This window comes from Dermochelys coriacea, chromosome 7 (assembly GCF_009764565.3).
Source record: "Dermochelys coriacea isolate rDerCor1 chromosome 7, rDerCor1.pri.v4, whole genome shotgun sequence".
Classification (NCBI taxonomy): Eukaryota; Metazoa; Chordata; order Testudines; family Dermochelyidae; genus Dermochelys; species Dermochelys coriacea.
In genome coordinates, this window is record NC_050074.1 from 72,929,266 (window position 1) to 72,948,093 (window position 18,828).

An 18,828-nucleotide genomic window follows, 5' to 3' on the forward strand; every position below is an offset into this window, starting at 1 on the left:
AACCCAAGGAATGAATAGGTATGGAGACTGAACTACTCTTCAACCCCTATACATGGTTCCACTGGGCTGCTTCTGAGATGTCAGTGTAGGCAAAGTTTGCAAGTATGATGTTCCAAAATGGGGGCTCTTACCTGCTCCTCTAGAGTAGGGAGAAAATAGAATTGACAGCCCAGTTAACCAGTGGGTTCATTGCTGGAAATAGAGAGTAGCAGGTAAGTATGTTATCTAGAGGCCCAAAAATCAGGACAGTCAGTACTAAGACAGGGTTAGTATTAAGTTTTGTTTAGTAAGCGTGCACCTTTTAATAATTTATACATACCCTTTATACATTGCAGCTGTTCTTGCTGTACTAGGCCATAGATAGAAGATCGCAGTCTCCAGGATAGTCAATATTTTAGCACTTTTCATTCATATTAAAAAAATGTGTTTCATTATTAATGTGCAAATGGATGTGTAATCTGTATATTTTGGCTGCTTCATTTCTAAACAGCATATCTTAAAAGCCGCATAAAATAAATACTAATACCCAAAAGAGAGGTGAGGCCTAGACACTCCAAAAACAGTCATAGGATACAGAAATACTGCCATATACTCTACGTGTGATATGTCTAATCTGACTGAGGATAAGGACTGAATAGATGAGACAAGATTGAATGGAAAGATACGTGATGAAAGATAAGCTTAATGGGGTTTGGAAGTAGGTACTGATTGGAACAGTAATTTTTATCTGTAGCCCAAAATTCCTCCTTTAGAACCCATGTTATTATAGCAGCTTATTTTTAAGACTCTTCATGTTTGGTTCAGTTTTTTGTCAGTGAAAGGATTCAGCTGACACACAAACATATTGAATAGGTTAAAGGTGTACAAAGTAACTTGAACACTGACAGTTACTTGTAATACAAGTACAATTGTATCTGGATCATCTCTCATTATTCACATAGTCACACATTGAGAGTAAGGTGTATCATAATGGGATGCATTCAAATATGAAATACAACAGAAAGACAGGAAGGAAACAGAAGGAAGATGCTCATTACTTTTAGATTTGCAGAACCAGAGCCTTATCTTGTGGTTTCATGTCTCTGGAGAGGTGACTATAATGGGCACACATTCTCTCCCTGGAGATATATTTTCTCAAGTCTGTTTTGCACCACTTACCTTTTGGTTGCTCAGTTGCTGTTGGCTGGACAGTGCTCAAGTCTACTGTAGACTCTGACATTAGGCAGAAACTGGTATTTCCTCCTTCATCTGGTTACTGTTGTCAAGTAGAAAGGGAGGAAGTCAAAAAGAGAGAGGGGCCCAAATTCAGCCCTACGGTGGTACAACTCCATTAATTTCAATGGTAAACCCTTCCAATGCCATCAGAAAGGCTGGGAGTAGAATTAGGACTCTACGCTCCCTATCTTTAAGGTGCTTTGGAATAGTTTAAACACGTTCACATTCCACACTCTGAAGGACATGCAGCATTCTTGCATGTGTATCCTCCATTCACACTGCGTATGAATTCAGTGCATGACCTAACAATTATGCATCCAAATATGCACCAAAGCACCAATCTCTTAATTTATGAAGAGTCTTTCCTATAAACTCTATCCTCAAACACATTGGAGAGTTACAAACTGCAAGACAGTGAGGCCAGAGAGGCCACAGAGTAACAATAGAAACCTAACAGTGATTACCATTAAAATCAACATTAACCAATAGTTACCATACAATGATATTCAAGATGCAACAGATGTTTCCTTTTCTAAGTAGGGTGAAATGTGTCAGGATCTCAGTTTCTACTGTGTGGTAGCTGTTTGCAAATATTGATACTTTACTAATGGCAACTTATCATATAGGGTCCACACACAAAGGAAGTGGAAAGAGAGGGTACCCAAATTGGGATTTTCAGAAGTGTTTAACATTGGCATAACTCTGATGTAAAATGCCTGTGGACTTCAAGGGGGGGGAGGGATAGACTAACAGTGAATATTTCTGAAAAATCCCATCCAAACTATGAAAAGAAATCTCTACAAATCCCTTAATATCTATTTACCCAGGCTCTCTTATCATTGCACTCTGAGAATACCATCCAACGCAGAGGTGGGCACAGTAATAACTTGTAATATGTACTATAACTATGCAAAAAATTATAACCAGTGCCTTCCATCCTTTAAATCATAGCAGTAATATGTGAGCAGATGCTATAGCAGGTTGGTTTGTGACATATTCTCGGGCTTGGGAACACCACACTGGAAATCTGCTACATCACTCAATATTTTCTTTTCTTTCTTTTCCTTTCCTTTAAAGCTAACATCCTTTTCCTGTGCCCCAGAGATAAGGCAGCTGATAAAGACTAAATTCCTGTTCACAGACAAGTTTAGAAGGCAGCCAAAATCAGAAGTTCCTTGAATAAACTATGACCCTTCCCCCACTTCTTTTCTCCCCTCTCTCAGTCTTTTGAGTTCCACACAGGAACCCAGCCTCACATTGTTTGATGGCCTCTGACATTTCCACAGTCACTGGGAGGGTTGAAAGCTTTTTCCGCTCTTTGTTGCAAAACCTTTTTTCCCTCTTCCAAGTTTTAACTTAAAAAATATTACGAGGGCATTCCAGAAGTAATTCAGTCTGAGCTTCAGGGAGGAGAATGAGAGGCAGGTGTGGCTGGTTAGGAAAAGCCATAATGATAGTGAAGCTTTTGCTCCTCTGTGTCTCAGTACAACTGGTGGAGCTGGTCACACATTCAAGAAATGGATATGAAGATGACTCTTTTCACAGCTCAAAGCCATCAGTTTATGGGAGATCTACATATCTTCAATGGCCCCCCATATCACAGGAGGATTGGGAGATGGAGAAGCTCAAGGAGGAGACCCCAGACCATCTTTCAAGCACCATACCGTCACATCAAGGAGAGAGAGATGATTCAGAAGCTGGGACCCCACAGTCCAGAAATGGGTAAGAAAGATATTTTCTCCTGCCTATAATGGCACTGGGCTCCTGCTTGAAAGAGAGAGTCTCCTATAAAGAATGGATCAGATTCTCAGGTTTATACCATGTCTGAACAGGTGGGGTTTAGATGTTATAGCTGCCAAATGAAAAGCAAAATAAATAGTCTGTAGAGAATGAAACCATGGAAGTCTTAGGCTCTGTTCCTCATCCCAGAATAGGAAGGCTGAGTGTGCTTATCATGTGCATATAAAGCACTTAGCACAATGATGTCCCAATATTGGTTTGGGCCTCAAGCTGCTACTATAATACAGACAAGTAATAGTAGTGAGGTAGAGGTGATTGAATTAAATAAACTCATTAATGTATCCATTTTTTCTCTTCTCAATCCAATCCTGATTTATGCATGTGCATTTACTTGTTGTATGGAAGTACTGATTGAATAGTGTGTACAGAGAGATTTCAGTCTAGGGTGTGGGTGAAAAATGTTTATTTTGATTATGCCCTATTTATTGTTTGTGGCATGTGATTGGTCACCAGAATTACATGGTATTATTTCTACTCCCTGACTGGTCAACACATTTTAAGAACAGGATGGGAAATAATAATGAATGAATGGAGAATAATGAACAATGTCTATTTCTGGTCACACAGAAAATGTCCTTGTTCACATATGGATACAGGTATTGGTACAAACGGCCATTCTCCAAGCATTGATGTGAACAAAAATATGTCCACGTAAATGTTTGTGGATAGGCCCCCATTTAGTAAGGTACATAAGCACATGCCTCAACTTTAAGAATGTATGTAAGTACCTTGCTGAATCAGGGCCAGGCTGAATAATAAGCAGTGTGAATATGATGAAACCAAGTAGTGTTTCAGAATCTGAATAAATGGTTCGGCAACATATGATCAGGTGTGCTGTAAAGGGATCCCATCCCAAGTTATCAATGAGGGGCTATAATTTATGGCCTTGAGAATGGACAGAGGGGAGCAAAATGATTGGGATGTCACCAGAAAGAGGGAATTAGGACATTGGATAATAAATAAGTATCAAGAGGACATGAACCAAAACCAACAACGATCCATAGGTAAATATTGTTTGTGATCATATACAGGGGAAAGAAAACCAATCTGTGTGTGAGAAGTGTGTGTTTTAGCAGAACTGTGTTCAAGCAGAATATTTTTCAAAATTTTCCAGGACATGTAAGTAGGTCTCTGCTATAAAAGATTCATTCAATCTCCTACCTAGACTTCTGTTTTTGAATCACTGACTGATACTGCAGAGCCCAATCTGGGTCAGCAGCACAGTGAGTGCTATTCACAGCTTCATGCCTTAGGATGTACTGATAAGTTTTTTTATTAATTTCTTTGAATGCCTTTGCGGAAAGGAAAATAGCAAACATCAATCTGCACACCAAGCAAACAAAAATAAAACCTTGCTAATGCTATGCTTCCCTCTGACACGAACAAACAAAATCAGAAATTGATTTGTTTCAAAGCCTTACCTAGATGCATAGTTAAGTCCTCTCCACTATCTGTCACAATCATTATTTTTCAGTCTTTCTTTTGAGCCTGTTGGTGTCAGTCCTTTATTATCCAGAAGAGGTACTGTTGTATAATGAGACACACAGTCAGTCCAACCTATCCTAAATACTAAGCATAATGCCTTTAAAACACTCACAGACCCATTCTAGCATAGGGAAGCAAGCCAAAAAGGACACCTTTTTTTTTTTTCTTCATGTGATACTGCAAGGCACTACCCACTGGACCATAAAGCTGGACAGTAGTGAAATCGTATTTCAAAAACACTTCATGCTTCTTGATAAGGACTGACGTTTAACAGGAGCTTTACAGCCAGAAAGATCTGCCACTATAAAATTATTGGCATAATGGGATTCTTCCTTTTCTGCCCACGTAACCACTTGTGTAGCACCATCCATTCCTCATTTCCAGCTTCATTTTGGGAAGTACAACGCTTCCTTCTCAGGGGACCTTTAAGAATGAGGTTTTAGGATGAGTTGAGTCATATTGCCAGTCCTGTTCTCCAACAGAATACAGGTAGTGCAGTGATGTTTATAGGCTGATGGCATCTCTAATACATGGACTCCGGGGAAGGAGACACCTCAGATACATGCAGAGATTCATGTTTTGCTTGGAGAAGACCATTTCCAAAGCAGGCAGTGGAGGAGGAAATCACTCCGTGGAGGGAGGCAGTAGTTGTTGATGCTGTTCTCCATTCATGAGGTTCACAATCCAAGTTGTAAATTCTGGTCCAGATTATCAAAGTAAGGACTCTGCACAGGCATACATGTACCATACACATGCAGATACCCAAAATGCACATCGAAATTTTGCTCAGGTATCCAGTTAAGCATGCTCACAAATTGCAGGCAACAAGTTAAGCATTTCTAAATGTCTGTGACCCATTGACCATATTTGACTTTGAAAAGTTGGGCTTCTACTTCCACCAGAATATGAATAGGATGAAGCATTAGGAGGTGAATAAGTGGTAAGATGGAGATAAAACACCGCACAAGTAGCTACAGTGAGTGAGGTAAAACATGGCTCACTACCAAGTTCTTTGCATAATGACAGGTTTCGGAGTAGCAGCCGCGTTAGTCTGTATTCACAAAAAGAAAAGGAGTACTTGTGGCACCTCAGGGACTAAAATTTATTTGCGCATAAGCTTTCAATTTGTTTGTCTCTAAGGTGCCACAAGTACTCCTTTTCTTTTTACCAAGTTCTTGTCCATCAGACTTAGGTTTACCCTTGAAATGAGAGCACACCGTCATTTCAGAATTCTGCTAAAGAAGATAACTCTTTAGTATCTCTACCTATTATATCCTCTCAACCCTACAAAAAATGATGATTATTTCCCATACCCTGCTATTTTCTATGCATGTTTAACAGGCAACAAGCATTGCAAAATAAGCCAGAAGTCCCCTTAAAACAAATAGAGCATTATTTTGTTCACAGCATCTGTTTGAATTTAACTAGATATCACAGTGACTGGTATGTTAAAAAAGCCTAAGATAACCAGACAGAGAGAACAGATGCCTGGTGATGGCTCCACACCTAAGATGAGGTGTCTCATTACAGCTCCTCAGATGCATGGATGTGTCACCTCAGCAATGAAATGCCCTCAAAATAACAAGACTATTCTACCAGAAAGAGTTCAAGAAGAATAGAAGTCATAAAAGTTAGTGCTCAGCCTTTGGATCAGGTGCTTGTGAGCAGACTCTTTTTTGGATAACCAATGGGTAAACAAAGTTGCAGAATACAGTAAGAAGTGGATAGTAATAGGTTATCATTTCAGTGGGTGCACAGATATGCATGCACCTCAGAAAGCCTGCGGTTTTTATCCTCTTGGCCTATAAGTCATTTTCTATGTGCAAGTAACCTGTGATGTAGGATTAGTGACTGTATGAACACAGAAAACTGATTGAACAATTCTGTACATCTGTGATTCTCAAACTTTTGTATTGCTGACCCCTTTCACACAACAAGCTTCTGAGTGTGACCCCTCCCCCCTTATAAATTAAAAACACATTTTTTTTATATTTAACCCTCATAAATGCTGGAGGTGAAGCAGGATTTGAGGTGGAGGCTGACAGCTTGCAACCCCCAATTAATAATGTCTGACCCCCTGAAATGTCACGACCCCCAGTTTGAGAACCCCCCTCAAGGTGGGTTGGTGGTACCTATGTTGGTGTTGCCTATGGCCAGGAATGCTATCTCTGTGAAATGCTCAACAATTTTATCAAAAATGTCAATATTCTAAAGTTATTTTCATTTTGAACCCATTTTAATAGATTTTAAATGTTTTCCTTTTTTTTAATTTTAAAAATTATATATTTATTTTTTGTTTTTTATTTTCTTCTTTTCTTCTCTCCTCCCAGTCGTTGTCAAAAAGGAAATTAGTTTTCCAAAATTACTGGGAAGGAGAAGAGGAAAGCAAGGAAATAGAAGAAAAAAAAGAGGTCAGGAAAAAATAAAAAGGAAAACATGAAAAATATTGTATAAAATATTTTATATTTTATATATCAAAGTGAGCAGTGTTTCCACAAAAAAATTTGAACAAGCAAAAAAAAAAAAAAAGCGGCCATTTTTCCAAGAAAATCATTTATATTGAAATATTTTGAGCAGCTCTGCTCTCTATGAACTGGTCAATCACAGAGAGCCCTTCTTGGTCGTAAGATCCAAATATCTCCTAGATAGCTGACCTCAATGGATCATACTTGCCCATTTTCCCAGCAGGATAAAGAGAGACGTCAGGGACGTAAGAGAGTTAAACTGAGCAGTCCCTTGAGTCTCTCCTCACCAGCCTTCACCAAGTTAGATGTGAGTTTGAGAGGAGGATAGAAAAAACACATTCTAGATTGCACATATATCTAACAACAAAAAAACCCATCACTGGTTATTTTCCCATAATAGATCATAGGAATGTTTGTACTACTCACTCTAACTGTACAGCAGATGGCCCAATATAGGGCTGGTGAGGAAGAGTCTGCTATTTTAATCAGCCTTCTTGCTTCTGGAGATGGTCTCTTAGAGGGCAGCATGAGGATGTGACCAGGTACAAGGAAGCTCCAGAAGTAGCCCAGCATTGGAGCCAAAGTCAAAGAGGGGTTTTTAAAGTTGCAATATGTCAGCACCCAGGTGTTAGCTATTCTTGGTTGTAGCCAATTGGCAGTCTCAGGTTAGTGCCTAATGAAAAGGCCAACACATCTAGCAAATAGGATAGCAGTGGTGGCACATTATTAACCACTACAGGACTGGACTATTAAAGTTCAGCTTAAACAAACAAGCCACCGTGGAAGAGTCTTTGCCTAATTTGGAGCAGTGTCCAATAAAGAGCTAGACTGCAGCATATAGTCACAGCCCTATACAGCCCTATCTCATTCCTTGGAGAGCTCAAGAAAGGATTGTGCTGTGTGATGTGCAGCAGAGTGCAGGAGAAATAGGGGTGCTTGCACTTTAAGCGGGACCATCCAAACAGGCAAGGAAAACATTATTTGTATGCTCTTCTATACAAGGCCAGGGACACTGTGATGCAGCATTTGAAAAGAAAAGCGGATTTCTTTGCCCCGGTAGGATTTCTAGATCCTTGCCGAGAACTTCTCTTACTTTCAAAGATCCAGCTGAAGAGCAAATGCTGTGCCTTTATAATGAACATCCACATAACATATAGCTTCAGCATATTTTCACTGGGTAGAGCTACCACACAATGCTTACTAAGAGATTATTCCTCAAATCAGTCATGGTTTAAAATCACTAGCCTATACATCCACTCCCTGAATGTTCAAACAACTGAGCAGAATTCTAGCTTAAGTCCCATTGGTCTTCATGGGGCTAAAACTCAGAGAAGTAAACCTGCCCACTCAGATTCCATTTAGTCTTAATGAGTGATCTGTTCTCATTTTGATTCAAAAACAAACCAAGCATTTAAGTTAATGTTCTATGAGCCAGCTATAGAACCTATAATTGATGCGATTAGAGGTAAGATCTGGCTGCTGTGCTGGAATTATCAAATCTTCAGCAAGGCACAGGAGAATGGTTTGGCCTTATAGCTCACACATAGAGAATCTTAATCTGTTGCAGTTTTCTACATTGTGAAAATGGGTTCACTAAAATAAAAACAGCAATTCTTAAAATATAGCAAAAGCAAAAACTTGGGAAAAAAACCTTCTCCTCCCCGCCCCCCCCCCATTATTTGATAATTGCAATAACACACATCAGGGCCTAGATATCAGTTTTTCTTGATTATATGCAGGCTTCCCAAATTCACTCCAGGTGTGTCATTATCTCACAACACACACCCTATCCTTCCTTTAACACTGCTCCTAAGTCTGCTGTGGGGAAGGTCAAAAGCCAGCAGCTCCACATTCTGATCATTCTGTTTGAGTGACAAAATACGGGTGCAGTGTCTCTCCAAAGTGTTGGAAGGAGATGGAGATAAAAACAAAACAAAATCCGCATCATTCTTTTTCAAGGGGAAGTCAGAACAATGCTCTAGCTCAGTAGTTTATTTGCCTTGTCTTCTTTTACAGGAAAACACCCATCAATTTAATCAAGCCCTGTTTCATGTTGACTAGTTTATTGCTATAAAAGTAAAACAGGGACTTTTTAAGGAATTGGCTGATCACTGAAAACTCCCAGCTTCTCATACGTGGAGAGTTCAAATTGAACATAGACAACATCTGCTTGAAATAAAATTAGCTTGGATGAAATACAATTAGGTATTATATAATGCTCAAGTGCTCAGATGCTGGTAGCGCAGCGATTGAGCAAACAAATGGAGCAGCCACTGTCTGCTTAGCAATAGCTTAGGCCCTGTCTACACTGGCAAGTTGCTGCACAGTAAAGCAGCTTTCTGCGGCTGTAACTCCCGAGGTGTACACACTGTCAAGCCACTTAGTGCGCAGAAACTGCACAGTTGTAGCACTGTAAAAAAACCACCCCGACGAGAGGCGTACAGCTTTCTGTACCGGGGCTACAGTGCTGTGGTGCCAGTGTAGACAGTGATTGATTACAGCACTGCGATTGGCCTCCGGAAGGCGTCCCACGATACCTGTTCTTGCCTCTCTGGTCATCGGTTTGAACTCCACGCCCTGCCCTCAGGTGAACAACAGTATCCCCACCCCATAGATTCCTTTGGAATTTTGAAAGTCCCCTTCCTGTTTGCTCGGTGACGTGTGCAGTGCTCTCAGCGCATCTTTCCAGGTGGCCATGCCTGGTCCACGCACCTGGCGATCCCCCACTTGGAGCAATGCCGAGCTGCTGGACCTCATCAGCATTTGGGGAGAGGAAGCTGTCCAGTCCCAGCTGTGCTCCAGCCATAGGAGTTACGATACCTATGGACAGATTTCACGATGCATGACAGAAAGGGGCCATGACCTGGACACACTGCAGTGCAGGGTCAATGTGAAGGAGCTGCGGAACGCCTACCACAAGGCATGGGAGGCAAACTGCTGCTCCAGTGCTGCGCTCACAAGCTGCCAGTTCTACGAAGAGCTGGACGTGATACGTGGTGGCGACCCCACCTCCACTGTGAAGACTACTGTGGATACTTCGGTGGCTCATGTGCCAGTCAAACGTGGACTGAACCAGGAGGAGGAAATCTTGGACGAGGAGAGGGAGAGGGACCCAGAGGCACAGGATGACTGGAGGTCAGAGATGCATGCAGCCAGGAGTACTTTTCTACCCAGGAGGAGGCTAGCCAGTCAAGCTGTCAGATGTTGGAGAAACGCAAACAGGAGAGGAGGCCCCTGGTTTATCTTAATTCCATAAGGTTTGTCCAAGATATTGTCAATCTGTCACGTATTATACCAATTTTGCAGATGGGTAAACTGAGGCAGAGAATTCCTATCAAACTCAGGAAATTAGCCCCTTGCTGAAATCAGAGGACAGCGAGGGCTCCCTTCGATTGGTACTGGAAATGGTTTAACTTCAAGTGCTGACAGGTCAAACCATTGTCAGCACCATTATTAAAATTAATCCAAGGCTCCTTCTGCACTCAGAAACAGCACTGATTTAGCATTTGGTGGCTAACAATCAGTAGGGACCTACCAAATTCAACGCCATGAAAAGTGCATCATGGACCATGAAATTTGGTCTTTTTTGTGTTTTTACCCTATATTATACAGATTTCACATGGGTGACCAACGTTTCTCAAATTGGGGATCCTGACCCAAAAGGGAGTGGCAGGGGGTGTCACAAAGTTATTTTACGGGGGAGGTCACGGTATTGCCACCCTTACCTTGACGTTGCTTTCAGAGCTGGGCTGCCGGAAAGTGGTGGCTGTTGGCTGGGCGCCCTGCTCTGAAGGCAGTGCCCTGCTAGCAGCAGCACAGAAGTAAGGGTGGCAATACCATACCATGTCATCCTTACTTCTGTACTGCTGCCTTCAGAGCTGGGTGGTCGGAGAGTGGTGGCTGCTGACTGAGGGCCCAGCTCTGCAGGTAGCAGCGCAGAAGTAAGTGTGGTAATACTATACTATGCCCTCCTTACTCCTACACAGCTGCTGGCAGTGGTTCTGCCTTCAGAGCTGGGATCCTGGCCAGCAGTCGCTGCTCTCCAGCTGCCCAGCTCTGAAGGCAGTGCCGCTGCCAGCAGCAGCACAGAAGTAAGGGTAGCAATACCACAACCCCCACCTCCAATAACCTTGCAACCCCCTCCCAACTTCTTTTCAGGGAAGGACTCCTACAGTTACAACACACTGAAATTTCAGATTTAAATAACTGAAATCATGAAATTTACAACTTTTAAAATCCTATGACTGTGAAATTGACCAAAATGAACCATGAATTTGGTAGGGCTCTAACAATCAGTGTAGCTGCACTGGTGCTCACCCCAAAATGCAGACACAGGCAAGCTTCAGTGTGCATGAGGTGTGCTAGGGGGCCTTGATTAGCTCAATCAATGTGAACCCCAGCTTGCCCTCATCTGCACTTCAGCACCAGTGCAGCTACACTGATTGCCAGCCACCGATTGCTATCGTGAAATACAGACAAGCCCTGTGCCAGCAATGCCCCTCTGCCATGTACATTGGCCAAACTGGACAGTCTCTACGTAAAAGAATGAATGGACACAAATCAGACGTCAAGAATTATAACATTCAAAAACCAATTGGAGAACACTTCAATCTCTCTGGTCACTCGATCACAGACCTAAGAGTGGCTATACTTCAACAAAAAAGCTTCAAAAACAGACTCCAACGAGAGACTGCTGAATTGGAATTAATTTGCAAACTGGATACAATTAACTTAGGCTTGAATAGAGACTGGGAATGGATGAGTCATTACACAAAGTAAAACTATTTCCCCATGGTATTTCTCCCTCCCACCCCACCCCCCACTGTTCCTCTGATATTCTTGTTAACTGCTGGAATTAGCCTACCTTGCTTGTCACCATGAAAGGTTTTCCTCCTTCCCCCCCCTGCTGCTGGTGATGGCTTATCTTAAGTGATCACTCTCCTTACAGTAAAAAGAAAAGGAGTACTTGTGGCACCTTAGAGACTAACAAATTTATTAGAGCATAAGCTTTCGTGAGCTACAGCTCACTTCATCGGATGCATTTAAATGGATGTAGCTCACGAAAGCTTATGCTCTAATAAATTTGTTAGTCTCTAAGGTGCCACAAGTACTCCTTTTCTTTTTGCGAATACAGACTAACACGGCTGCTACTCTGAAATCTCCTTACAGTGTGTATGATAAACCCATTGTTTCATGTTCTCTGTGTGTGTGTATATAAATCTCTCCTCTGCTTTTTCCACCAAATGCATCCGATGAAGTGAGCTGTAGCTCACGAAAGCTTATGCTCTAATAAATTTGTTAGTCTCTAAGGTGCCACAAGTACTCCTTTTCTTTTTGTGAATACAGACTAACACGGCTGCTACTCTGAGACAAGCCCTGAGACTCAAGCAGTGGCGTTACTCCAGAGATGAATTTGTCCCATTACTTCTAAAGATAAAATCCAAATTATTTAGCCTTTGAAGTGGCTGGATCACTTGCTTTGCAGTGAGGATAACATGAATTGGGAAATGATGATTGTGGACACTTTGTGAAAAGATAAAAATCTCATGTAGAACACTGTTGCAACAAAAGATGGGTTTTTCTCAAAATAAAATGTAGCCTAATTTGCCTTCTCTCCTGAACCCTGTTTACATTAAAGCTTCTAAATTCAAGTATTCAATTGGCCAAACCTTTCAAATGGGGCTAGTTCACAAACAGCTCTAACCACAGATTAGTGGTTAAGACATTCCATAGGACGTAGTCACTAACATCATGATTCGTACATCATTACTTACCTCCTTCAATGAGCATTCTGACCTTCTGCTAACCTTTCAGTTACATGCCCAAAGGGCAGGAAGATTAATTAATATGGTAAAAGAGCACACGGTATTTGCATGCTAATTACTGCTTACTGCTTTTTTTTCCCCCACCAAATGCATCCGATGAAGTGAGCTGTAGCTCATGAAAGCTTATGCTCAAATAAATTTGTTAGTTTCTAAAGTGCCACAAGTACTCCTTTTCTTTTTTTAAAAAAATCAGTGTTTATCATGGCAAGCCCTGTTCCCACTAAGACACTGTGCATCTTCTTTACACGTTCACAGCACTCTACTTTCTGCAACGCTGGAAGATGAAAAAAATGTGGGTTACATAAACTGACATGATTTCTCCTTGCTTGGATGAATTTAATGCAATATTCTACCTGTATTCCGCTCACAGATATCTAATTCATGTCAATCGGGGTTTTGCACAGAGACCAAAGACAGAATACTACATGAATTTTTTTTTTTTGGTATCAGGTCTGATTCCCCTTTCACACTGGTGTAAACCAGGAGTAACTCCATTGAAGTCAGTGGAGATCCAGGCAGGAAGCAAACCCCTATTTTTCACATGAACACCGACAGTGGCAACAATTATGCGGCTGCCTTCTTTTGTGCTCTTGTGGGAAAAGAAAAATGTTAAGAGTCTGACAAATTCCCTATTCTGCTCAGGTAGAGAACACTGGAGTTTGCAAAATAATTAAAGAAATGGACTCTGGTGAGACTATAATCATTAAGAAACAGGTGTGAATGGGCAACTCAGCTAAAACCTGTGCACACAAATAATAGGGGTAATAAAATGAATGGAAAAGGCAATTCAGAGTTCAGTTCTGCAGGCTTTGTTCAGGCAAAACTCTCACTGACTTAAATGGAAATTTTTCTTGAGAAAGGATATCAGACTCTGTGGTAATGAGTCTAAGACCCCAATCCTGCAATCACTTATGCTTTGGTAATTTTACACATGCAAGTAATCTCACTGAACTCATCAGCATTGCAGGATTGGGGCCTACATGTTGCCTGGGTGTGTAAGGCTATGTTTCCACTGCCATAAGAAAATGTGTTTTTACAGTGTCATAACAAATGTACGTTCACTGCTGTACAGTAAAGTCGTGGTGGAGAGACATCTATAATTTTTACGGCAGTGTAGCTGGATAAGGTCAAACAGGGGCGTGGTGTAGGGTGCTGTCTTTGCCTAGCTACACGGCTGTAAAAACTGCCTGTGCTCTCTGCACTAGGATTGCACGGCAGGCTAGCTAATGCTACAAAAAAACCTCCCTTTTTTGGGCATGAAGACATAACCAAATTGTGCGTCTCCAGTAGGAAAAAAACGTGGTCTGAATTCATGTTAGCTAACTCGTAGTAACTAATCAGAGATAAAATCCTCATGTAGTTTGTAGTTCTTCCAGTGCTGGTCTTCCCTAGGTTTATTCCACACATGGATGTGAGCCATGTGTCTGAGTCCGAAAATTCGAACAGGCAGCATTCACTAGTCACACACGGACAGTAGTTCTCCTCGTGCTCCAGACCAAGGACATCAGAGGCAGTGCAGGCCAACACCCCACCAGTTCCTTCTTACCACTGCATGGCTTCAATTGAAATCCTTGAGTCAACAGATTTCTCCAGTTTTTCTCTTTTGGTAGCCTGTAAGTAGTATTGTAAATAATTTTATAGTAGTAAAAGTTTTATAGTATAGTCTATATAGCTTGTTTTTTCCCCCCTACTGGAACTCCCTCCCCACAGTCTAGGACTATGCCCAGAGTCCCAGGGTTCAAGAACTGTGTCTCCTGCCCTCGCTCCTTCTCAGAGAGCGATGATCACCAATGTTGTCTCTACTGCTTGGGTGAGTTGCATATTTCTGCAAAGTGAGGCATCTGTCGCTCATTTCCATTGCAAATATGCAAAGCTTGTGAGCTTTGATTAAGGAAACACCTTATGGACAAGGCTATGAGACCGCACTCTTATGTGTGCCAGGGAGACCTCCCTGTACATTGGCCTCAACAGACAAGCAGCATCCCTGCAAGTATGAACTTACAAAGTCTATAGCTGCTAAGCTCAAGGACTCTTCTTCCAGGGCTTCTATTAGAGTAAGGTGCACTCTCATGGTCACAAAGACCGATCCCTGTCCAAATCTGTCATAAAAGATGAAATTGCTCCCTAATGTCAGGTGAGCCTTCACGTACAGATCCTAAGAGATCAGGATTGCTGAAAACCTCCAAGCTGGAGGGTGAAGTGTGCAAAAAAATAGGATACATTGCTTCAGTCAGTGGTACCGGCTCTGAAGCACAAGGATTGACAACCACCGACTACATCCTGGAGTGCTGGACCTGATTCTTTGCTGGGGCTGGCCCATCTTTCAGAGGACCACCCAACTACAGCCTCTCAGGACACATGGGAACCAATGGTCCCAACCGTCAAAATGCCCCGAATACTGAGACATACAGACACACACATATCTTCTTCCCTTACCCTCAGTCTCTTTTCCTTTCCAAGCCAGTCTTCCTAAGGGACATTGCCATGCTGGAGTATGAAACTGCTTAGGTGACACAGGAACCATCCCCTCTCCACCCTCTAGTACTGTTGGCCCCCCAGTAGAAACAGAGCAGTTCTTGGGCTTGAAGGAGTTAGGCACAATGGGAATATCAATGGGAATCTCGTCCTTATCTCCAGAAAAAGCCATCATTCCATCCTCACCACCTCTGCTGGATGACCATAGGCTGTACCAGAAGCTACTGCAGAGAATGACCAGTGATCTCCAGATACCAATGGAGAAGGTCCAGGACTCAATACTGGCATTTGGATATTCTGCAGCTTACAGGTCCAAGCAAGGTGGCACTCCTGCTTAATCAGGCTATCATGGAGCCAGTCAGAGTGGTCTGGCACACCCCAGCCTTACACACCCCCACACCAAAGAGGACTGAGGGATGCTATTTCATCCCCACCAAAAGGGCTGAATTTCTTTTCTCCCACCCACTGCCTGAATTGCTGGTGGTACAGACAGCCATGGAGAGAGCAAGATCACAACATCCCAAGACCACCCTGGCTGACAGGAGCTCGAAGAGGTTGGACCTCTTAGGAAGAAAGGTCTTTTCCTTTACAAGCCTGCAATTCTTTATTGCTAACTATCAGGCCTTGTTAGTGAAATATGATTTTAACAATTATTCCAGGCTGGCTGACTTTAAAGACAAGCTTCCCCCTGAGGTCAGAGACCAATTTCAGTCTTTCATAGAAGAGCGCAAGTTAATGTCAAAGACATCCCTTCCAGCTGCAACAGTTGCAGCAGACATGGCATCCCAAGTCTTGGCCACTGACATAGTTATGAGGGGTGTCTGGACTTCACTCTTTGAGACTCCCCAAGTTGGTCCAGAATACCATACAGGACCTACCTTTCAACAAGTTGAATTTATATAACGAGAAAACAGATGAAACCCTACACTCATTGAAAGACCTAAGGTTGACTGTACACACCCTGGGAATGTACATACTGACCCTGAGGAGAAAGCACTAAAGGCAGGAGTATAAGCCAAGTCCACCCACTACACAGATGTTCTACCACTAGTATCCAGTCACACCTCCATGTAAACATCAGATGGTTCAGAGACTTCAATTTTCAGTACCTTCTGCTACCACAACTTCTAACCATTCCCAGCCAGCCACTAAGGCCCACTTTTGACATCTCGGTCAGGATACACCCACTGCTATTGATGCCACCCATCTCAACCCCATTTTCTTTGTGGCCAGTCTCTCATTTTTCACCCACAATTGAGACTCTGTCACAACAGACAGTTAGATCTTAGAAATTATCCATCAAGGTTACTCCAAAGAGTTTCTCTCCCTCTGTCCAACAAATCCCCTTCCCGGTGCCCCTTCAGGGACCACTCTCACAAGGTGATTCTTAACAGAAGGGAGGCTCCCTCCTCCAGTGAGGGGCAACAGAATAAGTGTCACCTCCTCATCAAGGGAGAGGATTCTATTCCCCTTATTTCTTAGTCTCCCCAAAAAACGAAGGGTGGAGACCTGTTCTGGACTTTTGACAACTTTATTTGAAAGTCATAATTCAGGATGGTTACATTAGCACAGATAATCCCCTCCCACAGGACGGGATGTATTTCATGACACGAAGGATGCTCAGAATATCTGTCTCACAGAAAGTTCCTTCTGTTTCTAGTGGATCAAGAACACTTCCAGTTCACAGTCCTTTCCTGTGGAGTAGCAGCAGCTCTCAGAGTATTCACAAACATTTCCTGTGTTATGGCAGCCTAAATGAGATGTCAGGGTTCTACCGTTTCCCTGTCTTTCGATGACTGGCTCCTAGTAAGTCGCTTCAGTCAAGAAGTCAGGTCAGTGATTTTGTTCCTGTTCCATCTTCTAGCAGTGCTGGGTGTCTGTGTTAACAAAGTCAGTTAGTTTTAACACCCACACAGACTATAACCTTTATTGGAGTGACACTGGACTCCATTTCAGCAAGAGCTTTCCTCCCCAAGTAAAGAATTCAGGTAATGAGCAATCTGATATTACAGATTACTCACAGACCAAAGATTACAATGAAGATGTGCCTTTCTCTTCTAGACCATGTGCACTTATGTGACAACATTCGCCAGCCTTGATCTAGGACGCTTACAGGTCTGGCTCCGGTTGGTCTACTCAGCAGACAAAGATCATATCAACACAAGAGTGACCATTCCCCCCAGAGTCATTACCTCTCCAATCTGCTGATGGAATCTGGAACAAGTGAGAGTGGGCATCCCCTTCAACATTCCCACCGCAAGTGTCACCATCATAATAGACTCCTTTTGGGTTGGGGTGCTGACCTGAACTACCATGCCATAGAAGGTACCCATAGGAAGCCAGACTGCACATCAATCTATTGAAACTGAATGCAGTCCTGATGGCATGCAGGGCTTTTCTTCCACTTATACATTCACGCCATATGCAAGTAATGTCAGACAGTATCACTGTACATATTGATTTACATAAACAGGGTGGAGCAAGATCTCTTCTCCCTTCTCTGGAAGCAGTCAGGCTTTGGAACTGGTGCATCAGAAACCGCATCACTATCTAAGTTGCATACCTTTCAGGTGCTCAAAACTCTTTAGCACACAACTACATTTTTAGTCATCAGACACCAGTCTACAGACTATAGTAGTGGAGGTGCAAAGCTCTGTCCTGAGCAATATATTTGCTCAGTGGGGAACTCCTCAATGGGATCTCTGTGTTCCAAACAAACGAAAACTTCCTCTGTATTGTTCCGGAGGAGCTATGGGTCCATCTCTCGGGATTATGCTCTCCTGTTGTCTTGGACAAACCAATTCTGTTATGCCTTTCCTCCCATTCCTCTAGTACTACAAGTCTTGAGAATGGCCCTGTCATGGTGGATCCAAGTCATTCTCTTAGCACCTCACCGGCCCAGTTTTGGTTGCCAGAGCTTCTGAGAATGACAGTCCATCTTCCTGTCAGGATCTCCCCATTCCCCGATCTCCTAACATAGGAAGGGGGCAAAATCAGACATCCCAACCCACACTCACTCCACCTCATGGCCTGGTGTTTGGATGGGTATCAGAACCAGAATGCTCTTGTTTGGCACCTATCCAAACTATTGTTACTTGAAGTAGGAAAGACTCAAGTAGGACCCGCTACCTAGCTTAGTAGCGACATTTCTGTTCCTGGGCTCAGCATAATCAACCTTCTCCAGATATCCCAGTGTTTTAGATTATTTCCTGTCATCATTAAAAAACTCAGGTCTTTCCATTAGCTCACTGCAGGTCCATCTCACAGCCATCAATGCCTTCCTTCCTCCAGATAGACAGACATTCCATTTTCACTCACCCCACAACAGTGAGATTCATGAAAGACTTAGTCAGGACTTTTCTGCCAGTGGACAAATCTACACCTCAAAGGGAACTCAATCTTGTCCTATCAGTACTCACCAGACCACCATTTGAATAATTAGCAACATGTTCCATGTCTCACGTATCCATTAAAGTTGTATTATTAATTGCTATTACTTCCTCCACAAGAGTAAGCAAGATGGCCACCCGCATAGCAGACCCACCGTCTACTATATTTCACAA

At 42.5% G+C, this 18,828-nt stretch overlaps 1 protein-coding gene across 1 annotated transcript in view; it reads left to right on the top strand.

The window, feature by feature from the left end:
* Positions 1-2,456: 2,456 nt before the first annotated feature.
* The window catches only part of MMRN2 (multimerin 2), a 50,514-nt gene continuing 34,142 nt past the window's right edge, over positions 2,457-18,828 (top strand). Inside the window, exon 1 of the mRNA XM_038408154.2 lies at positions 2,457-2,937. Coding sequence (XP_038264082.1) covers positions 2,630-2,937 — 308 coding nt within the window. The 5' untranslated portion in view covers positions 2,457-2,629. The remainder of the gene's footprint in view (positions 2,938-18,828) is intronic.